General features: G+C 43.4%; 1 protein-coding gene across 1 annotated transcript; it reads right to left on the bottom strand.

Annotated features, from left to right (window-relative positions):
- Window positions 1-1202: 1202 nt before the first annotated feature.
- On the bottom strand, window positions 1203-24632 carry LOC311124513 (NLR family CARD domain-containing protein 3-like; the record flags this gene model as incomplete). The annotated part of the gene is made up of 10 exons (XM_084198645.1): window positions 24536-24632; window positions 23793-23936; window positions 23091-23207; window positions 15773-15843; window positions 13573-15361; window positions 13141-13314; window positions 11714-11887; window positions 9455-9628; window positions 2189-2362; window positions 1203-1392 (listed from the first exon to the last, which is right to left on the bottom strand). The coding sequence occupies exons 1-10, from the start codon at window positions 24538-24540 to the stop codon at window positions 1203-1205; spliced, it is 3012 nt and encodes a 1003-aa protein (XP_084054771.1). The 5' UTR covers window positions 24541-24632.
- Window positions 24633-25008: the final 376 nt, after the last annotated feature.

A 25008-nucleotide genomic window follows, 5' to 3' on the forward strand; every position in this document is an offset into this window, starting at 1 on the left:
AAATAGTGGCAGTATATTTTTTCCACATTTTCAGATATATCAGTGTGCTGAAACCTGCCATTTATATTCATACATGGATTTATCATGATTAAAAATGACAAATTATCAAAGTATTGTTTGTAGAGAGAAAAATGTATAGTACAAATATTTGAGTAGACTGACCAGACCAGTTTAAAAAGCAGTATCAGTCAAAAGACAGACAGTGAGGTATCAGATTTAGATTGTATTGAGTATACAGTCCACACCATAACTATTTTGACAGTGAAGCCAACATTTTAAATGTGGCTCTATAATCCAGCATTTTCAACTTGAGATCAAATGTTTCATATGAGGTGAAATTGATGCATTTGCCGTTTGTTTTGGTTGTGTTTTGGGTTATGTTTTGCCCAATAGTAACTGAATGGTGGATGATGACTGGATTCATCTTCTGTCTAAGTGAGCAGATAACATGTTTCTAAAAAACATTAAATGAATCCTAATGATGCAACGATTAATAAAAAATCATGAATGAATCATGAATAATAATGAGTGAGAAAGTTAGAGGCTACAACAAAACATGCTAACCTCTCACCATTACCAATAACAGAGGGGGTATGATCCTTGTGCCTCTGTAACGTTCTCATTCATCATCATTCACGATTCATTCATGATTATTCATAATCATGGTAGCATCCAAATGAATGTAGAAGTGTTCAGAAACATCTTCTATTCTTACTTACAATACAAGTAAAGCGACTCCAAAATGAAGCAGGACATTATTCACCATTCAGTTACTATTGGGAAAAACTTCATCTAAAACACAACCAAGACAAACTGCAAATGCAAACAACAAGTTTGTAGATTCACAAGCTTGATGTAATCACTACAGGCAAGGAATATGGGACCAAATACTAAACTTTTGACTACTTTAATACACTATAAGTTAATTTGTCCTAATAAGTATGAGCTCTTCAAATGGGAGAACTAGATATATGAAGTGCTTTCATTTCTAAACGGTAAAACAGATATGTATGAAAATACCCTCAAATAATAGGTGACATTATGTACTGTAGCCTAATATGAAACAATCTCCAATCAAAAATGCTGGAGCATAGCGCCAAATTTAAAACTGTAAGCTTCATTGTCCAAACACATATGGTGTGGACTATGTGTGCCTGGTAAACACATGTGGATCTGGTGAACAGTTATCACTTGTTGACCAACTACAGGAATACTGACCTCAGAGTCTCCAGTTTACAGTGGGGATTCCCCAGTCCATCAGAGAGCAGCTTCACTCCTGAATCATTCAGGTCATTGTTACTCAGATCCAGCTCTCTCAGGTGTGAGGGGTTTGACCTCAGAGCTGAGACCAGAGAAGCACAGCCTTCCTCTGTGACTAGACAGCCTGACAGCCTGCAAAAAGTAAGATCATTTTAAAACCACACTGCTATTCTTTGGTGGTGAAAATAGTGGCACATTTTCAGATATATCAGTGTGGTGAAACCTGCCATATATATATTCATAAATGGATTTATCATGATTAAAAATGACAAATTATCAAAGTATTGCTTGTAGAGAGAAAAATATATAGTACAAATATTTGAGTAGACTGACCAGACCAGTTTAAAAAGCAGTATCAGTCAAAAGACAGACAGTGAGGTATCAGATTTAGATTGTATTGAGTATACAGTCCACACCATAACTATTTTGACAGTGAAGCCAACATTTTAAATGTGGCTCTATAATCCAATATTTTCAACTTGAGATCAAATGTTTCATATGAGGTGAAATTGATGCATTTGCAGTTTGTTTTGGTTGTGTTTTGGGTTATGTTTTGCACAATACTAACTGAACGGTGGATGATGACTGGAGTCATTTTCTTTCTAAGTGAGTAGATAACATGTTTCTAAACACAACTAAATTAATCCTGATGGTGCCATGATTGAGAAAGATCAAGAATGAATCATGAATAATAATGAGTGAGAAAGTTACAGAGGCTACAACAAAACATGCTAACCTCTCACCATTACCCTCAAATAAAAGGTGACATTCTGAACTGTCGCCTAATATGAAACAATCTCAAATCTCTCAAATCTCAAAACTGTAAGCTTCACTGTTCAAACACATGCTGTGGACTATGTGTGCCTGGTAAACACATGTGGATCTGGTGAACAGTTATCACTTGTTGACCAACTACAAGAATACTGACCTCAGAGTCTCCAGTTTACAGTGGGGATTCCCCAGTCCAGCAGAGAGCAGCTTCACTCCTGAATCCTTCAGGTCATTGTTACTCAGATCCAGCTCTCTCAGGTGTGAGGGGTTTGACCTCAGAGCTGAGACCAGAGAAGCACAGCCTTCCCCTGTGACTAGACAGCCTGACAGCCTGCAAAGAGTAAAATAATTTCAAATTACACTGGCAGTATATTTTTTCCGCATTTTCAGATATATCAGTGTGCTGAAACCTGCCATATATATTCATAAATGGACTTATCATTATTAAAAAGGACAAATTATAAAAGTATTGCTTGTAGAGAGAAAAATGTAAAGCACAAATATTTGAGTAGACTGACCAGACCAGTTTAACCTCTTAAGTATCGGACCCTTTTTTTTCCAATTTTGGCCTAAAATGACATACCCAAATCTAACTGCCTGTAGCTCAGGACCTGAAGCAAGGATATGCATATTCTTTATACCATTTGAAAGGAAACACTTAGAATTTTGTGGAAATGTGAAATTAATGTAGGACAATATAACACATTAGACATGCGTTTTTTAATATTTTTTTTTGTAATCCATCATCTTTGAAATGCAAGAGAAAGGCCACAACATAATATTGCAGTTTAGGCACAATTTAGATTCTGGCCACTAGAGGGCAGCAGTGTGTAACATTTCAGATTTATCCAGTGAAGCATTGCAATACTGGACTACATTTACCTTACATTTTAGTCATTTAGCAGACACTCTTATCCAGAGCGACTTACAGTTAGTGAGTGCATACATTATTTTACTTTTTTCATACTGGCCCCCCGTGGGAATTGAACCCACAACCCTGGCGTTGCAAACGCCATGCTCTACCAACTGAGCTACATCACTGCCGGCCATTCCCTCCCCTACACGGGTCTCCCGGTGGCGGACGGCTACGACAGAGCCTGGATTTGAACCAGGATCTCTAGTGGCACAGCTAGCACAGCTAGCGCTATTTTGTATCAAGTCTGCCCAAATGTGCCGAATTGGTCAATTGATACATTTTCAAGTACATAACTATAGAGAACATACATAAATGATAAGGTAATACAAAATGTAAGTTTACACACTCCCAGGAATGTCATACATGATGGATCATTAGCTTATACACTAACTTTCACACATCTGGCGCCGACGAAGATGGCAGCCTCGCGACTAGCTCTTAGGAAACTTTGCAGTATTTTGTTTTTTTATGTATTATTTTTTACATTATTAGCTCAGAAAGTGTTTTGTATCATTACATACAGCCGGGGAAAACTATTGGATATCAGAGCGGCAGTAACTCACCAGCATTACAACCAGGAATACGACTTTCCCAAAGCAGATCCTTTGTTTGCTCTCCCCAGGGCAACATAACTAATTCCAGCGGCTGACCCAAAACATCGCCGGAGGAGGAGAGGCACTCGGAGCGGCCTGCTGGTTCGACTTAGGAGGCGGGTACACCACCCACCGCTTCCAAGTATACTACTTGCTAATGTTCAGTCTTTGGTTAACAAGATCGACGAACTCCGGGCAAGGATTTCTTTCCAGAGAGACATCAAGGCCTGTAACATACTTTGTTTAACGGAAACATGGCTCTCTTGGGATATTCTGTCAAAATCGGTGCAGCCAGAGGAGTTCTCAATTCATCGCGCATACAGGAATAAATATCTCTCCGGGAAGCAGAAGGGCGGAGGTGTGTGTTTCATGATTAATGACTCATGGTGTAATTGTAGTAACATACAGGAACTTGAGTCCTTTTGTTCACCCGACCTAGAATATCTCACAATCAAATGCCGACCGTATTATCTCCCAAGATAATTTTATTCGGTTAAAGTCACAGCCGTGTATATCCCCCCTCAAGCCGATACCACGACGGCCCTCAAAGAACTTCACTGGACTTTATGCAAACTGGAAACCACATATCCGGAGGCTGCATTTATTGTAGCCGGGGATTTTAACAAAGCAAATTTGAGGACTAGGCTGCCGAAGTTCTATCAAAATATTGACTGTTGTACTCGCGCTGCCAAAATCCTTGACCATTGCTATTCGAACTTCCGGGATGGTTATAAGGCCCTCCCACGCCCTCCATCCGGCAAATCTGACCACCACTTTGCTCCTCCCTTCCTATAGGCAGAAACTCAAACAGGAAATACCCATGCTAAGGACTATTCAACGCTTGTCTGACCAATCGGAATCCACGCTTCAAGATTGTTTTGATCACGCGGACTGGGATATGTTCCGGGTAGCTTCCGAAAATAATTTAGACGAATACACTGAACCGGTGACTGAGTTTATCAGGAAGTGTATAGGTGATGTTGTGCCCACTGTGACTATTCAAACCTACCCTAACCAGAAACCGTGGATAGATGGCAGCATTCGCACCAATCTGAAAGCGCGAACCACCACATTCAACCATGGCAAGGTGACTGGGAATATGGCAGAATACAAACAGTGTAGCTACTCACTCCGCAAGGCAATTCAACTGGCAAAACATCAGTATAGAGACAAAGTGGAGTCGCAATTCAACGGCTCAGACACGAGACGTATGTGGCAGGGTCTACAGACAATCACGGACTACAAAAGGAAAACCAGCCACATCGCCGACACCGACGTCTCGGTCCAGACAAGCTAAACACCTTCTTCGCCCGCTTTGAGGATAACACAGTGCCACTGACGAGGCCCACTACCAAGGACTGTGGCCTCTCCTTCTCCGTGGCCGAAGTGATTAAGACATTTAAGCATGTTAACCCCCGCAAGGCTGCCGGCCCAGACGTCATCCCTAGCCGTGTCCTCAGAGCATGCGCAGACCAGCTGGCTGGTGTGTTTATGGACATATTCAATCTCTCCCTTTCCCAGTCTGCTGTTCCCACATGCTTCAAGATGGCCACCATTGTTCCTTTACCCAAGAAAGCAAAGGTAACTGAACTAAATGACTATCGCCCTGTAGCACTCACCTCTGTCATCATGAAGTGCTTTGAGAGACTAGTCAAGGATCATATCACCTTACCTGTCACCCTAGACCCACTTCAATTTGCTTACCGCCCTAATAGATCCACAGACGATGCAATCGCCATCACACTGCACACTGCCCTATCCCATCTGGACAAGAGGATTACCTTCAGTGGGGAAAAAAGTATTTAGTCAGCCACCAATTGTGCAAGTTCTCCCACTTGAAAAGATGAGAGAGGCCTGTAATTTTCATCATAGGTACACGTCAACTATGACAGACAAAAGGAGGAAAGAAAATCCAGAAAATCACATTGTAGGATTTTTAATGAATTTATTTGCAAATTATGGTGGAAAATAAGTATTTGGTCAATAACAAAAGTTTCTCAATACTTTGTTATATACCCTTTAATGGCAATGACACAGGTCAAACGTTTTCTGTAAGTCTTCACAAGGTTTTCACACACTGTTGCTGGTATTTTGGCCCATTCCTCCATGCAGATCTCCTCTAGAGCAGTGATGTTTTGGGGCTGTCGCTGGGCAACACAGACTTTCAACTCCCTCCAAAGATTTTCTATGGGGTTGAGATCTGGAGACTGGCTAGGCCACTCCAGGACCTTGAAATGCTTCTTACGAAGCCACTCCTTCGTTGCCCGGGCGGTGTGTTTGGGATCATTGTCATGCTGAAAGACCCAGCCACGTTTCATCTTCAATGCCCTTGCTGATGGAAGGAGGTTTTCACTCAATCTCACGATACATGGCCCCATTCATTCTTTCCTTTACATGGATCAGTCGTCCTGGTCCCTTTGCAGAAAAACAGCCCCAAAGCATGATGTTTCCACCCCCATGCTTCACAGTAGGTATGGTGTTCTTTGGATGCAACTCAGCATTCTTTGTCCTCCAAACACGACGAGTTGAGTCTTTACCAAAAAGTTATATTTTGGTTTCATCTGACCATATGACATTCTCCCAATCCTCTTCTGGATCATCCAAATGCACTATAGCAAACTTCAGACGGGCCTGGACATGTACTGGCTTAAGCAGGGGGACACGTCTGGCACTGCAAGATTTGAGTCCCTGGCGGCGTAGTGTGTTACTGATGGTAGGCTTTGTTACTTTGGTCCCAGCTCTCTGCAGGTCATTCACTAGGTCCCCCCGTGTGGTTCTGGGATTTTTGCTCACCGTTCTTGTGATCATTTTGACCCCACGGGGTGAGATCTTGCGTGGAGCCCCAGATCGAGGGAGATTATCAGTGGTCTTGTATGTCTTCCATTTCCTAATAATTGCTCCCATAGTTGATTTCTTCAAACCAAGCTGCTTACCTATTGCAGATTCAGTCTTCCCAGCCTGGTGCAGGTCTACAATTTTGTTTCTGGTGTCCTTTGACAGCTCTTTGGTCTTGGCCATAGTGGAGTTTGGAGTGTGACTGTTTGGGGTTGTGGACAGGTGTCTTTTATACTGATAACAAGTTCAAACAGGTGCCATTAATACAGGTAACGAGTGGAGGACAGAGGAGCCTCTTAAAGAAGAAGTTACAGGTCTGTGAGAGACAGAAATCTTGCTTGTTTGTAGGTGACCAAATACTTATTTTCCACCATAATTTGCTAATAAATTCATTAAAAATCCTACAATGTGATTTTCTGGATTTTTTTTCTCAATTTGTCTGTCATAGTTGACGTGTACCTATGATGAAAATTACAGGCCTCTCTCATCTTTTTAAGTGGGAGAACTTGCACAATTGGTGGCTGACTAAATACTTTTTTCCCCACTGTATGTAAGAATGCTGTTCATTGACTATAGCTCAGCATTCAACACCATAGTACCCTCCAAGCTCATCATCAAGCTTGAGGCCCTGGGTCTGAACCCCGCCCTGTGCAACTGGGTCCTGGACTTCCTGACGGGCTGCCCCCAGTTGGTGAAGGTAGGAAACAACATCTCCACTTCGCTGATCCTCAACACTGGGGCCCCACAAGGGTGCGTGCTCAGCTCCCTCCTGTACTCCCTGTTCACCCATGACTACGTGGCCAAGCATGCCTCCAACTCAATCATCAAGTTTGCAGACGACACAACAGTAGTAGGCTTGATTACCAACAATGACGAGACCGCCTACAGGGAGGAGGTGAGGGCTCTGGGAGTGTGTTGCCAGGAAAATAACCTCTCACTCAACGTCAACAAAACAAAGGAGATGATCGTGGACTTCAGGAAACAGCAGAGGGTGCACCCCCCTATCCACATCGACGGGACCGCAGTGGAGAAGGTGGAAAGCTTCAAGTTCCTTTGCGTACACATCACCGACAAACTGAAATGGTCCACCCACGCAGACAGTGTGGTGAAGAAGGCGCAACAGAGCCTCTTCAACCTCAGGAGTCTGAAGAAATTTGGCTTGGCACCTAAAACCCTCACAAGCTTTTACAGATGCACAATTGAGAGCATCCTGTCGGGCTGTATCATCACCTGGTACGGCAACTGCACCGCCCACAACCGCAGGGCTCTCCAGAGGGTGGTGTGGTCTGCCGAACGCATTATCGGGGGCAAACCACCCGCCCTCCAAGACACATACAGCACCCAATGTCACAGGAAGGCCAAAAAGATCATCAAGGACATCAACCACCCAAACCACTGCCTGTTCACCCCGCTATCATCCAGAAGGCAAAGTCAGTACAGGTGCATCAAAGCTGGGACCGAGAGAATGAAAAACAGCTTCTATCTCAAGGACATCAGACTGTTAAATAGCCATCACTAGCACAGAGAGGCTGCTGCCCACATACAGACACATTAGAGGCTGCTGCTGCCTATTGAAATCACTGGCCACTTTAAGAAATGGAACACTAGTCACTTTAATAATGTTTACATATCTTGCACTACTCATCTCATATGTATATACTGCATCTTATTCTATAATATTCTACTGTATTTTAGTCCATGCCGCTCTGTCATTGCTTGTCCCTATATGTATATTTTCTTAAATTCCATTCCTTACTAGTTTTGTGTGTATTAGGTATATGTTGTGAAATTGTTAGATTTTACTTGTTAGATATTACTGCACTGTCGGAGCTAGAAGCACAAGCATTTCAACACACCCGCTATAACATCTGCTAAACACGTGTATGTGACAAATACAATTTGATTTGATTTGATTTGATCTAGATGGCCGGTCGGGGTGGGTGTGGAGCCAGAGACAGCAGGGGTTCAAACTGTAGAACCCAGTTCCTACATTTGAATATAAAATGGATTTTATCAAACAAGACTATGCTACATTTTATCTCTGGGACCCTTAGGATGACAAATCAGAGCAAGATTACTGAATGTAAGTACATTATCTACCTTCAGAAGTGAATGTATCAAACCACTTTCCGTGATACATTTTTTGTTGTTGTGCACTCTCCTCAAACAATAGCATGGTATTTTTTCACTGTAATAGCTACTGTAAATTGGACAGTGCAGTTAGATTAACAAGAATTTAAGCTTTCTGCCCATATAAGATATGCCTATGTCCTGGAAAGTTTGCTGTTACTTACAACAGTCATGATAATCACTTTAGTGCACGTTATCTCAACCGTCCCGTATATGGGACACTGATCCCGTAGAGGTTAAAAAGCAGTATCAGTCAAAAAACAGACAGTGAGGTATTTGATTTAGATTGTAATGAGTCTACAGTTCACAATATCTATTTTGACAGTGAAGCCAACATGTTAAATTTGGCTCTATACTCCAGCATTTTAGATTTGAGATCAAATGTTTCATATGAGTTGACATTGATGCATTTGCAGTTTGTTTGGTTGTGTTTTAGGTTATGTTTTGCCCAATAATAACTGAATGGTGGATGATGACTGGAGTAATTTTCCTTCTAAATGAGTAGATATCATGTTTCTAAACACTACTGAATATATCCTGATGATGCCATGATTAAGAAAATCATGAATGAATGATGAATAATAATGAGTGAGAAAGTTACAGAGGCTACAACAAAACATGTTACTATTACCAATAACAGGAGAGGTTGGCATTTTAGGGGTATGATCTTTATTTCTTTTTAACTTTTTCAATCATCATTATTCAGAATTCACAATTTATTTATAAATGGTGAAACAGATATGTATGAATACCCTCAAATAAAAGGTGAGATTCTGTACTGTCGCCTAATATGAAACATTCTATATTAAATCCAAAATGCTGGAGCATAGCGCCAAATTTAAAACTGTTCACTGTCCAAACACACATGGTGTGGACTATGTGTGCCTGGTAAACACATGTGGATCTGGTGAACAGTTATCACTTGTTGACCAACTACAGGAATACTGACCTCAGAGTCTCCAGTTTACAGTGGGGATCCCCCAGTCCAGCAGGGAGAAGCTTCACTCCTGAATCCTTCAGGTCATTGTTACTCAGATCCACCTCTCTCAGGTGTGAGGGGTTTGAACTGAAAACTGAGGCTAACACTTCACAGGATGTGTCTGTGAGTTTACAGCCAGTAAGTCTGCCAACACAGAAGAAATACAATGACAGACAGGTTGTATTAAAATGTTACGCTTAGCTTTCCCTGTTTACACTGTTCCCGTGCACAAATAATGTGTGGGGTTGGACCTCAGAGCTGAGACCAGAGAAGCACAGTCTTCCTCTAAAATCATTTCAAATTACACTGTTATTCGTTGGTGGTGAAAATACAGTTCCAGTATATTTTTTCCACATTGTCAGATACAGTTGAAGTTGGAAGTTTACACACACTTAGGTTGGAGTCATTAAAACTTGTTTTTCAACCACTCCACAAATTTCTTGTTAACAAACTATAGTTTTGGCAAGTCGGTTAGGACATCTACTTTGTGCATGACACAAGTAATTCTTCCAACAATTGTTTACAGACAGATTATTTCACTTATAATTCACTGTATCACAATTCCAGTGGGTCAGAAGTTTACATACACTAAGTTGACTGTGCCTTTAAACAGCTTGGAAAATTCCAGAAAATGATGTCATGGCTTTAGAAGAAAAATGTACATTTTTGAGTCAATTGGAGGTGTACCTGTGGATGTATTTCAAGGCCTACCTTCAAATTCAGTGCCTCTTTGCTTGACATCATGGGAAAATCAAAAGAAATCAGCCAAGACCTCAGAAAAAAAATGTAGACCTCCACAAGTCTGGTTCATCTTTGGGAGCAATTTCCAAATGCCTGAAGGTACCACGTTCATCTGTACAAACAATAGTACGCAAGTATAAACACCATGGGACCACGCAGCCGTCATACCGCTCAGGAAGGAGACGCGTTCTGTCTCCTCGAGATGAACATACTTTGGTGCGAAAAGTGCAAATCAATCCCAGAACAACCGCAAAGGACCTTGTGAAGATGCTGGAGGAAACAGGTACAAAAGGATCTATATCCACAGTAAAGCGAGTCCTATATCGACATAACCTGAAAGGCCGCTCAGCAAGGAAGAAGCCACTGCTCCAAAACCGCCATAAAAAAGCCAGACTACGGTTTGCAACTGCACATGGGGACAAAGATCGTACTTTTTGGAGAAATGTCCTCTGGTCTGATGAAACAGAAATAGAACTGTTTGGCCATAATGACCATCGTTATGTTTTGAGGAAAAAGGGGGATGCTTGCAAGCCAAAGAACACCATCCCAACCGTGAAGTGTCACGGTTTCGGCCGAGGCTGCTCCTCCTCCTTGTTCGGGCAGGCTTCGGCGGTCGTCGTCCCCGGAGTACTAGCTGCCACCGTTCGATGTTTCATGTTTGTTTGGTTTTGTCTGTTTGTACACCTGTCCCTTGTTAGTGTTTGATTTGGTTGCCTATTTAGTTTTCGTGTGTGGGGCCAGGTGTTATGTGGTATTGTTTATTGTCAAGCTGTTGCTCTCCGTATTACTCTCGTGTTTTGTTGTTTTTCGACAGTCCGCACTGTGTGCGCTATCGTCATTTTACGCACTGTGTTTATTGTGCGTAATTTGTATTTTGCCTCCAGGTTGGGTTGGCTGTTCGCCTGTTTGGTGCTGCTTTTGTTTACTAAAGTCTGTTCACGAACGCCCGTGTTTCCTGCGCTTGATTTCCACACCGCATCTACACTCAGCTACTGACATGAAGCACATGGGTGGCAGCATTATGCTGTGGGGGTGCTTTGCTGCAGGAGGGTCTGGTGCACTTCACAAAATAGATGGCATCATGAGGAAGGAAAATTATGTGGATATATTGAAGCAACATCTCAAGACATCAGTCAGGAAGTTAAAGCTTGGTCGCAAATGGGTCTTCCAAATGGACAATGACCCCAAGCATACTTCAAAGTTGTGGCAAAATGGCTTAAGGACAACAAAGTAAAGGTATTTGAGTGGCCATCACAAAGCCCTGACCTCAATCATACAGAAAATGTGTGGGCAGAACTGAAAACGCGTGTGCGAGCAAGGAGGCCTACAAACCTGACTCAGTTACATCCAAAATGCTGGAGCATAGCGCCAAATTGAAAACTGTAAGCTTCACTGTCCAAACACATATGGTTTGGACTATGTGTGCCTGGTAAACACGTGGATCTAGTGAACAGTTCTCACTTGTTGACCAACTACATGAATACTGACCTCAGAGTCTCCAGTTTACAGTGGGGATTCCCCAGTACAGCAGAGAGCAGCTTCACTCCTGAATCCTTCAGGTCATTGTTACTCAGGTCCAGCTCTCTCAGGTGTGAGGGGTTTGAACTGAGAGCTGAGGCGAACACTTCACAGGATGTGTCTGTGAGTTCACAGCCAGTTAGTCTGCCAACACAGAAGAAATACAATGACAGACAGGTTGTATTAAAATGTTACGCTTTCCCTGTTTACACTGTTACCGTGCACAAATAAAGTGTGGGGTTTGACCTCAGAGCTGAGACCAGAGAATGTCCTCTGTATGTTTGGATCAGCTGGTAGAGCACAGCGCTTGTAATGCCAAGGTAGTGGGTTCAATCCCCGGGACCACCCATTCACACAAAAAAAAAAGAATGTATGCACGCATGACTGTAAGTCGCTTTGGATAAAAGCGTCTGCTAAATGGCAAATTATATTATAAGCACAGCCTTCCTCTGTGACTAGACACCATGACAGGCTGCAAAGGGTAAAATCATTTCAAATTACACTGCTATTCTTTGGTGGTAAAAATACAATGGTAATATTTTCAGATATACCAATGACATGAAACCCACTGTATCTATTCATAAATTGATGTATCATTTTTAAAAATGACAAATTATCGAAGTACTGCTTGTAGAGACAAAAATATATAGTACAAATATTTGAGTAGACTGACCAGACCAGTTTAAAAACCAGTATCAGTCAAAAGACAGACAGTGGGGTATCCGATTTAGATTGTATTGAGTATACAGTCCACACCATATCTATTTTGGCTGTGAAGCCAACATTTTAAATGTGGCTCTATAATCCAGCATTTTAGATTTGAGATCAAATGTTTTATATGATGTGACATTGATGCATTTGCAGTATATTTTGGTTGTGTTTTGGGTTATGTTTTGCCCAATAATAACTGAATGGTGGATGACTGGAATAATTGTATTTCTAATTGAGTAGATAACATGTTTCTAAACACAACTAAATTAATAAATATGCCAAGATTAAGAAAATCATGAATGAATGATGAATAATAATGAGTGAGAAAGTTACAGAGGCTACAACAAAACATGTTACCATTACCAATAACAGGAGAGGTTGGCATTTTGGGGGTATGATCTTTATTTCTTTTTAACTTTTTCAATCATCATTATTCACAATTCAGAATGTATTTATAAATGGTGAAACAGATATGTATGAATACCCTCAAATAAAAGGTGAGATTCTGTACTGTCGCCTAATATGAAACATTCTATATTAAATCCAAAATGCTGGAGCATAGCGCCAAATTTAAAACTGTTAGCTTCACTGTCCAAACACATATGGTGTGGACTATGTGTGCCTGGTAAACACATGTGGATCTGGTGAACAGTTATCACTTGTTGACCAACTACAGAAATACTGACCTCAGAGTCTCCAGTTTACAGTGGGGATTCCCCAGTCCAGCAGAGAGCAGCTTCACTCCTGAATCCTTCAGGTTATTGTTACTCAGATCCAGCTCTCTCAGATGTGAGGGGTTTGACTTCAGAGCTGAGACTAGAGAAGCACAGCCTTTCTCTGTGACTCCACAGTCTGACAGCCTGACAGAGAGATCATCATGATGTCACAAACACACTGTTAATTTAACACCAGTAGTGTAGAAGGACAATGGCAGATGCATTTGGTTTATTCTCCTAAACAACATATAGACTCATCTTCCGTCTCCTAGAATTGTATGGTCATATTGTAATTCTAATCACATGCATTGATTCAATATGTTTTTCAATAATATATATTTTTCTCCAAACTGAATATTTCTTCCTGATGATTAGTACTTCAATTTCATTGTATGTACTCACAGAGCAGCTCTAGAGGATTTGACCACTGGCAGCAGCCTCAGAAGACCTTCCTCTGATCTGGAGTATTTCTTCAGGTCAAACACATCCAGCTCATTTTCTGAAGTCAGCAACACAAAGACCAGAGCTGACCACTGTGCAGGTGACAGTTTGGCTTCTGAGAGACTTCCTGAGCTCAGGTAGCTTTGGATCTCCTCCACTAGAGAATGGTCATTCAGTTCATTCAGACAGTGGAACAGATTGATACACCTCTCTGGAGAGGGATTCTCCCTGATTTTCTTCTTGATGTACTTGACTGTTTCTTCATGGCTCTGTGAGCTGCCTGTCTTTGTCAGTAGACCTCGTAAGTGCTTCTGATTGGACTCCAGTGAGAGGCCCAGAAGGAAGCGGAGGAAAAGGTACAAGTTTCCTGTCTCACTTTGTAAGGCTTTATCCACAGCTCTCTTGTAGAAAGTAACTTCAGGCTTGCCTCTGAACAGCGCATAAAAGTTTCTGGACGTTGATTGAGGATTGGCAACTAGATTCTCATTGTTGTTGATGAATGAAAGGAACACATATACAGCAGCCAGAAACTCCTGAATGCTCAGATGCACGAAGCAGTACACCTTGTCCTGGTACAGCCCACATTCCTCTTTAAAGAGCTGTGTGCACAATCCTGAGTACAATGAGGCTTCATTGACATCAATGCCAGCCTCTTTCAGGTCTTCTTCATAGAAAATCAGATTGCCTTTCACAAGCTGTTGAAAAGTCAGTTTTCCCAGTGACAGAATGCTCTCTTTATTCCAGTGTGGACCTGTCTCTTCTTTCCCAAGATACTTTTCATTCTTCTGTTTGGTATGAAACTCCACAAGGTGTGTGTACATCTCAGTCAGAGTCTTGGGCATCTCTTCTCTCTTATGTTTCAGCATGTGTTCTAGGACTATTGCAGAAATCAAACAGAAGACTGGAATGTGGCACATGATGTGGAGGCTCCTTGATGTCTTTATATGTGAGATGATTCTGCTGGCCATGTCCTCATCACTGAATCTCTTCCTGAAATACTCTTCCTTCTGTGGGTCATTGAACCCTCGTACCTCTGTCACCTGGTCAACACACACTGAAGGGATCTTATTGGCTGCTGCAGGTCGGGTAGTTATCCAGAAGAGAGCAGAGGGAAGCAGATTTCCCTTGATGAGATTTGTCAGCAGAACATCCACTGAGGTTGACTTTGTGACGTCACAACATATCTTGTTCTTCTGGAAGTCTAGGGGCAGTCGGCACTCATCCAGACCATCAAAGATGAACAGAACTTTGTACTTGTCGTAGTTGGAGATTCTTGATTCTTTGGTTTCCATTGAGAAGTGATTGAGAAGTTCAATCAAAGTGTGTTTTTCCCCTTTCATCAAATTCAGCTCCCGAAAAGGGAATGAAAATACAAATTGGACATCCTGATTTGCTTTTCCTTCAGCCCAGTCCAGAATAAACTTCTGCACAGAGACTGTTTTTCCAATGCCAGCGACTCCCTTTGTCAGCACAGTTCTGATAAGTTTGTCTTGTCCAGTTAAGGGTTTGAAGATGTCGTTACATTTGATTGCAGTCTCTGGTCTTGCTTGTTTCCTGGTTGTTGTCTCAATCTGTCTCAGCTCATGTTCATTATTGACCTCTCCTGTTCCACCCTCTGTGATGTAGAGCTCCGTGTAGATGTTATTGAGAAGTGTTGGGTTTCCTTGTTTAGCGATCCCCTCAAATACACATTGAAAATTCTTCTTTAGATTAGATTTGAGTTTAAGTTGGCAAATCACAGCAAGCTCATCTGAATGAAGGATATTGAGGATATTCATATTAGGTCTGTTTTAATGCCTGCAGTATTGTAGGACAGTGTTATAAGGTTTTACATTATAATAATTTATTCTCTTAACTGACTGTATAAATGTATAAATTGTTCGATAATGCATTGGTGTGACTGATTATATTATTATTGGTATTATTGATGGTATTATTAATGTTTTGTCTCTCTCTCTCTCTCTCTCTCTCTCTCTCTCTCTCTCTCTCTCTCTCTCTCTCTCACTAACACAACCCTGCTGCTACTTGACGAGGTCACTAGGTGTTGTGTTAAGGCTGCTACCATATCATTGAGTTACACAGCTACTTTAGCTGTACTTTAGCTACAGCTATTAAATGTTTGTTATAAAACAGCATTCAATATGATGCAGACAGCTCTTACTTTTCTCCAGTGTGTCAGCAAGCTCCTTCTGGTTCATTTTCCTCAGGACGTCCATGTTCATAACAGGATCACTGAACATGGAGAGTACACACACACACACACACACACACACACACACACACACACACACACACACACACACACACACACACACACACACACACACACACACACACACACACACAGACAGACAGACAGACAGACAGACAGACAGACAGACAGACAGACAGACAGACAGACAGACAGACAGACAGACAGACAGACAGACAGACAGACAGACAGACAGACACACACACATACAGACAGACACACAGACAGACAGACAGACACACACACAGACAGACAGACACACAGACACACAAACACACACACACAGACACACGCACACGCACACACACACAGACACATGCACACACACAAAAACACAGATACACACACACACACGCACACACACCCACACGCACACACACACACAAACACGCACAAACACACACACACACACACACAGACGCACACACAGGGAATGTTGTGTTTGTTTAATATTGTTTTAGGATTATGAAAATGGAAAAAAGGATTAGCCTATGGATTATGAATATAAATGGGAAAATGGGAGAGGAGAAATGACTAGAGACAGTGTTGTTTACAGTTTTTTACAATCACTTTGGCACTAATTTCAGAACCTTGATGTAATTTTTCAAAACTCTAGACACAAAACTCAAAACGGTCATCACTTGTAACACAGGCTGTCCAATGTTCAAAACATTGCATTGTGCATTCATTTCTTTAAAGAAATCTTGCACTTGCACCAGTGGCGGCTCCTGAAAAAATTCTCAGGGGGGGCAATTTTTCTGATGATTTAGGTGACCTACACACATTTTAAAAAAGATATGTCCAGCAACAACATGAAGACAGGGGCAGCATATAAGTCAATACTTATATACACATTACTTGCTTCAAAAAGGCCTCATGGTTGAATTGGAAATATGTGCACCTGAGCATGAATTCACAACAAGCAAGCAGGAGCTTTTGATAGAGGCTACTGAAAACATTGATGCAAGTTATTGGTAATAAGAAATTTTTATAGACTTCCATATTCTGCCCTCTTGTATAGATTTGTGAAAATGAACAGTGATAGACATTTTGCCTGAAAACAGAATTTGAAATTTTTTTCTAGAAAAGGTAAACACAGCTATCTGTATGGCTTTGTAAAAATGAACAACCATATTCTGGCCAATTGTATAGATTTGTAAATATGAACAACCATATTCTGGCCAATTGTATAGATTTGTAAAAATGAACATGAACAGATTTTTTATTTATTTTTTACTTTTTTTAAAAATGAAAAATAACTATTTTAAACAACATCAACTGTGAACTGATTTGGGTGTGTGTGTGTTAAAGAGACAGACAGGGAGGGACAAAGAGAGAGAGAGGCTACATTACTTGTACTGAAACTGTTCTAGCTAGCTTGCTGCATGATCAAATTCAGCTGATGCGCATAGCAATGCACGTAATGGGCATTCTTGAAATGATCACGCACCTTTTGCTGCACACCAGCCTTCTCTCACCTCATCACACTGGCTCCATCGTAAGCTTGCGCAATGAGTTTGACTTTCTTGTCGTCGGCAAACAGACCGTTCAGTCTCTCCAAAAGCACACTGGCGATTGAGACTGAGGTTGATTCCGAGATGGGAAGGAACTCAAAAAAGCACTCCTGCACTTTGTGGTTGCTATCTATGTACCTCAGCACAAGCACCAGCTGTGTCTGTGTAGAAACGTCCGTGGTCTCGTCAGCTTGGATAGCTACGAAGTTCGCCGACTTCACCTCCTCCACAATATGTTCCCTCATGACCGCTAGCATACACTCCAGTAGCTCGTTTTGAATGGTCTTTGATGTGCCCTTGAAAACTTTAGCATTTTAAAGATGGTCATCAAACACCTCATCTAATTGTGCCACAAAGTTGACAAGTCCAAGAAAAATACCAGGGTTGGTGGAGCCCTCAGTTTCATCTTTGCCTCGCAAAGCTAGCCATCTTGACAGTTGTACGTGAATTGATTGACGCTGTTACCCGCTCTTTTCTTAGTTATGTTCATGGTTACTTATGTTACGTATGACGAAAGCGCGTAAGTGCAAGCCCTCCCGGAACCCATAGAGATTGTATTGAAAGCTCTGATATTTGAAAAAATATATATTTTACATGATAGTCTATGAGAGACTCCTGGGCGATTTTCAACCTGACTGAAATCGCCCCAAAAGGGGCGGGGCCATTTGAAGCACGACTTTAGCCTGATTGGACATTTAGTGGCAGATCAGACGTCTATATTAGAACACTGAAAACTACTGTTGCCGTGATATAATTGATTAGAAAAAAAATCCCTTCCTTTTCCCGTTTGGCAGTGCGTCGCCCATATCGCCCTAATGAACACACCGCCCCTGACTTGCACAATCATTGGTTCAAAAAACAAATGTATTGTGAAATACCAATGAAACGTTAATTTAGATCACCCACACACAAGCAACCGATAGTTTCACTGTGTCATTGTTCGTACAATCATTAGATATTGTAGTACAAAATAGGTGATACATGTTTCATTATGGTACTACATGTAAATACATCCCTGTAAAAGTACTGCTGTAGTAGAGAGAATACTACAGACACAGTGGAATCATTGAACAAAATCTGAAATATGTTGATGAAAAACGATACAGTACTGTAAAACATCAAATGCAGTGTTCCTCAACTTGCTTGCTTGTACTGTAAAAAGCAAAACATAGGAGTGATTACTGTACTTCTACATTTTCATAAACTCTGTCTTGTGGATTTGGCCACAGGTTCTCATCTACATCACAATGGATGTTTTCATTAGCCAATGTCACGATCGTCAAATGAAGCGGACCAATGCGCAGCGTGGAATGGGAACATACTTTATTTAAATATTAACCACACTAACAAAAACAACAAAACGATACGTGAAGTCCTTGGTAACAGCCACAAACCAACACGGAACAAGATCCCACAAAACACAAGTGCCAAACGGCTGCCTAAGTATGGTCCCCAATCAGAGACAACAAGCAACAGCTGATTCACGTTGCCTCTGATTGAGAACCACCCCGGCCAACATAGAAACACATGAACTAGATCTTAAACACAGAACACAAACACATAGAATCTACACACCCTGGCTCAACATATAAGAGTCCCAGAGCCAGGGCGTGACAGTACCCCCCCCCCCAAAGGTGCGGACTGCGACCGCGCCAAACATAAACCGAACAGGGGAGGGCCGGGTGGGCATTCCTCCTCGGAGGCGGATCCGGCTCCGGGCGTGACCACCACCCTCTAATAACCCCCCCCCCGTAGTGCCCCTGGTCTGGTCTGGCCCCGCTGGCTGGAGCTGGACTGGACATCGGTGGAGCGGATTGCTTAGGCTCCGGTGTGGAGCAGCTGACCGGTACCTGACCAGGCACCGGTGAAACGGGCACGGGCTGTGCCAGACTGACGACGCGCACCACAGGCTTGGTGCGCGGAGCAGGAACGGGCCGGACCGGGCTGACGATGCGCACCACAGGCTTGGTGCGGGGAGCAGGAATGGGCCGGACCGGGCTGACGACGCGCACCCCTGGCTTGGTGCGGGGAGCAGGAACGGGCCGGACCGGGCTGACGATGCGCACCACAGGCTTGGTGCGGGGAGCAGGAACAGGCCGGGCCGGGCTGGCGACGCGCACCATTGGCTTGGTGCGGGGAGCAGGAACAGGCCGGGCCGGGCTGGCGACGCGCACCATTGGCTTGGTGCGGTGAGCAGGAACAGGCCGGGCCCGGGCTGGCGACACGCACCATTGGCTTGGTGCGAGGGGCAGGAACAGGCCGGACCGGGCTGGCGACGCGCATCACAGGCTTGGTGCGAGGGACAGGAACAGGCCGGACCGCACTGGGAACACAAACCACTGGCCTTATACGGGGATCAGGAACAGGCCGGACCGGACTGGCAACACACTTCAGTACCTCTCGCCGTGCCTCTACACTTTCCCTCCCTCTAATCACCAATGGCTTCCGTAACCCGGTGGCCTTCTCTCCTCGTCCACAAACTCGCCCCTTATCTGCCTCCAGCAGCCCCGTCGTCCATGCCATGTGCCCCCCCCCTAAAAATGTATTGGGGTTGCCTCTCGCCTGTCCGACGACGACACTGTTGGCGCCGTACCTCCTCTCTCGCCAAGGCTTTAACCTTTGCCCATGATCCTCTGCCCTCAAACATGTCCTCCCAGGACCACCATTGGCCCACCTGGGCCATCGCCAACTTCTCCATCTCCTTACCCGGCGTTAGCTCCGAAACACGCTGCTTGGTCCAGTATAGGTGGGATCTTCTGTCACGATCGTCAAATGAAGCGGACCAATGCGCAGCGTGGAATGCGAACATACTTTATTTAAATATTAACCACACTAACAAAAACAACAAAACGATACGTGAAGTCCTTGGTAACAAAACACAAGTGCCAAACGGCTGCCTAAGTATGGTTCCCAATCAGAGACAACAAGCAACAGCTGATTCACGTTGCCTCTGATTGAGAACCACCCCGGCCAACATAGAAACACATGAACTAGATCTTAAACACAGAACACAAACACATAGAATCTACACACCCTGGCTCAACATATAAGAGTCCCAGAGCCAGGGCGTGACAGTACCCCCCCCCCCAAAGGTGCGGACTGCGACCGCGCCAAACATAAACCGAACAGGGGAGGGCCGGGTGGGCATTCCTCCTCGGAGGCGGATCCGGCTCCGGGCGTGACCACCACCCTCTAATAACCCCCCCCCCGTAGTGCCCCTGGTCTGGTCTGGCCCCGCTGGCTGGAGCTGGACTGGACATCGGTGGAGCGGATTGCTTAGGCTCCGGTGTGGAGCAGCTGACCGGTACCTGACCAGGCACCGGTGAAACGGGCACGGGCTGTGCCAGACTGACGACGCGCACCACAGGCTTGGTGCGCGGAGCAGGAACGGGCCGGACCGGGCTGACGATGCGCACCACAGGCTTGGTGCGGGGAGCAGGAATGGGCCGGACCGGGCTGACGACGCGCACCCCTGGCTTGGTGCGGGGAGCAGGAACGGGCCGGACCGGGCTGACGATGCGCACCACAGGCTTGGTGCGGGGAGCAGGAACAGGCCGGGCCGGGCTGGCGACGCGCACCATTGGCTTGGTGCGGGGAGCAGGAACAGGCCGGGCCGGGCTGGCGACGCGCACCATTGGCTTGGTGCGGTGAGCAGGAACAGGCCGGGCCCGGGCTGGCGACACGCACCATTGGCTTGGTGCGAGGGGCAGGAACAGGCCGGACCGGGCTGGCGACGCGCATCACAGGCTTGGTGCGAGGGACAGGAACAGGCCGGACCGCACTGGGAACACAAACCACTGGCCTTATACGGGGATCAGGAACAGGCCGGACCGGACTGGCAACACACTTCAGTACCTCTCGCCGTGCCTCTACACTTTCCCTCCCTCTAATCACCAATGGCTTCCGTAACCCGGTGGCCTTCTCTCCTCGTCCACAAACTCGCCCCTTATCTGCCTCCAGCAGCCCCGTCGTCCATGCCATGTGCCCCCCCCCTAAAAATGTATTGGGGTTGCCTCTCGCCTGTCCGACGACGACACTGTTGGCGCCGTACCTCCTCTCTCGCCAAGGCTTTAACCTTTGCCCATGATCCTCTGCCCTCAAACATGTCCTCCCAGGACCACCATTGGCCCACCTGGGCCATCGCCAACTTCTCCATCTCCTTACCCGGCGTTAGCTCCGAAACACGCTGCTTGGTCCAGTATAGGTGGGATCTTCTGTCACGATCGTCAAATGAAGCGGACCAATGCGCAGCGTGGAATGCGAACATACTTTATTTAAATATTAACCACACTAACAAAAACAACAAAACGATACGTGAAGTCCTTGGTAACAAAACACAAGTGCCAAACGGCTGCCTAAGTATGGTTCCCAATCAGAGACAACAAGCAACAGCTGATTCACGTTGCCTCTGATTGAGAACCACCCGGCCAACATAGAAACACATGAACTAGATCTTAAACACAGAACACAAACACATAGAATCTACACACCCTGGCTCAACATATAAGAGTCCCAGAGCCAGGGCGTGACAGCCAAACATCTTGGAAAAAACCTTCGGGCATGGCGAATCCAGGCCTGACACTGGTCTGCCGTGATGTCATTGCATGTGTCATCCATGGCCTGGAGAAAAGTGACTTGTTCATGAGGGCGCCTATCATAAACCTTCCATCTCCATGTGGAGAAAAATTCCTCAATCGGGTTAAGGAAAGGAAAGTATGGGGGTAAATACAGGGTGGTAAATTGTGCATGGGCCTGAAACCATGCTTGCTCTGATTTCATTGGACACTCTTTGCTGTTGCTGCCGCTGTCTTGGTCCGTGGCCTTGTCCTCTACCACGTTCCCCCACACCTCTCAAACGAGGCCCACGACCACCTCTCAGAAGGGATGCTTGTCCCCTGCCATTCCTTTGACCAACACGTCTTCCTCGTCTTCCTCCCACCACTGCATGACCTCTATTGTGACCTGGATCACCTGCCGGCTCCATGTTACAGTACGTATCGCTATATTGTTGCAAGTGGATCCCAATCAATTCTTTATATACTCGTTCCATAATGTGAACTCAATCATCAGTAACAAGTTGGCAGAATTGGACAAGCAATTACAAGGGCCTTCATCCATACAGTGCAGTACTGTCAATACTGTAAATAGTCTGAAAAGGTGGTACATGGGACCATAGAAACGGTGTCTGATAAAGAATGATGATAGATATAATATTACATCCATAGATAATGTAGTCTAATTGGTTCATGCTCCACGCTAATTGGTGACAATGAATCTCGTTATCTTGAAACTTTCATGATCATGGAATATTTTTTGTCTGTTTCCATACAACTATGCATTAAGAGTAATGCAACAGTTACTTATCATTTTGAGCAGTTGTATCAATTGATAGTTGGATAATTGTAATGAAATGAATAGACACTCATCTGAAATGTAATGTGTGAATTGCCTTTTGAAATAGTAGTACTTTGATGTTAAGTTGTGTCATATTGAACAGGTGATTTTTGTTAAATGAACAAATGATCTTAGTTTTATGTGTATTGTATCCAAGCAATTGAAAAAAGTGTTAGAGTTTTGAAAAATGTGCATTTTGATCATTGGTTGTGAGTTTTGTGTCTAGAGTTTTGAAAAATGACGTCAAGGTTCTGAAATTAGTGCCAAAGTGATTGTAAAAAACTGTAACTCACTGACCATGACCCATGAGTTCTTCTTACCTCTGTTCACTAGAAAAGTCTCCCTCTCTAAACACTATAGGATGATGCATCGACTTGTCACTCTTCATGGACACACAGCTGGGTACAGGAGAGGCTGGTCTCTCCTGCTTGATTGAGCTTCAACACAACAGAGACAAACATTCGATTGCTCATTTACTCTGAGCTCAGATTGGGAAACATAAGAAGAGTTTCATTCCAAAACACTATATATCCATTTTCAGAAATGATTGGTAAATTAGCTTTTATTTGTTAAATAAATTATTAAACCACTACAAGGCTTTATGAAGGCTTCTAAAGTGGGTAATTTACACTTAGAAATGTTGCCCTGATGAAAAATGGATCAACCCCTACAAAAAATGTCCCTTAATTATGATCCACATAATAATTGCTGTTTCTGCAGGATTATTTTCCTGCTGTGAGAAACTGGGTCAAATTAAGATGTAATCTGTAAATGCATTCATCTTAAGGTAGCCAGGTGAGACAACCACATATCACAGTCAAATATACAGGATACGAACATTCCATTCCAACTAAACAATGGATATATAGCGTTGTGCAACAACAACAAAAAAATTTTCATACACATCTAAAATCCAGAACAGTTATATTAAGCAATCATTTCTGATGAAAAAACACAAATGTGAAAAAAAAGAGTATATAGCATTTTGGAATATAAATTCTTAAACAATATTGTCATCTCACCTCTTAGCTTTGGTGTCATGTTCCCCAGAGAGACTCATTTTAGAGGCAGGGCCTCCCCCCTCTCTCTCCCCAGAGAGACTCATTTTAGAGGCAGGGCCTCCCCCCTCTCTCTCCCCAGAAAGACCAATTTTAGAGCACTGACCCCTAAACAGAGATGTAGCATGTTGGTTGTGGTTAACACAGTGTTAACTAATTATTGAATGTCTATTGTTGTATTTTATTCATTATCTCTTAGAAATAAAACGTTTACTAACAGCCACATCCAAACAGTCCGGTGATTTAATGCAATGACTTTTTGTAGCCCAAGGCTACTCAAAACTCGCCCACAAGGCCTGAAAACGAGCCCAAAAAAATAGCAACCTGATAGCCCTGATAGGCCTACATCTACTTTCAGATAGCCTACAGCAGCCTAGACAAGATGTAGGCTAGATGTAAAGTCAACGATTTAGCAGCTGGTTTAGTTCAAATTGTCAGATTAATTTATTTAACATGAATAGCAAGGCGATTTCAAGGTAAAAAGTGCTTCTGTTGCCCAGTAGCCTGCTGAGGATGGGGGTCGTAATTTCAATCACCTGAATCAAATATTAATAATATGGATATGAACTGAATAGGCCTATGCTAGCCTAATCTGACTGACTGTTACCGTCCGCCTAATGCATTCTAACATCTGATCAGCAATTCCGATAGAATTGTGACCATGGTCACGCTTGATAACTTGTTCAGAAATACTTAGAAATACTTACTTCATTTTTTACTTTTCTCCATATAGTGTTTTCTGCTCTGTCGTCTCAAAATGGATCCTGTACAAAATAACAATTCTACTTTCTGTTTCAGCTCAGCCTTCTCCCCACCCTGATAAAGTGTTTTATTGATATATTCCACTAGATGGCAGTAAACACCTGCTGTAACTAGACTTTACAACAGTGACCATGTTTACATGCACACCGCAATATCCCATTATCATTCCGATACTCAAGTATTCCGTTTTTGAGTTGAACCATATAAACATCATATCCCGTTTACAATAACCCAAAAAAGCTTGTATCCTGGTTATGAGAAACCAGGATAAGATGCCTGGAAAATGCTGATCTTAGACGGGATACTGTGGCATGTAAACATCTTATCCGTTTACTGTTGTTTTTCGAGGTGTACGCAGGCTGTTTCATTTATCTGTTGTGTGATGATGCTTTAATCTGATTGTCAAACAAATCACTTC

The sequence above is a fragment of the Coregonus lavaretus genome (genome assembly GCF_964263955.1).
Source record: "Coregonus lavaretus genome assembly, contig: HAP1_SCAFFOLD_387, whole genome shotgun sequence".
NCBI lineage: Eukaryota > Metazoa > Chordata > Actinopteri > Salmoniformes > Salmonidae > Coregonus > Coregonus lavaretus.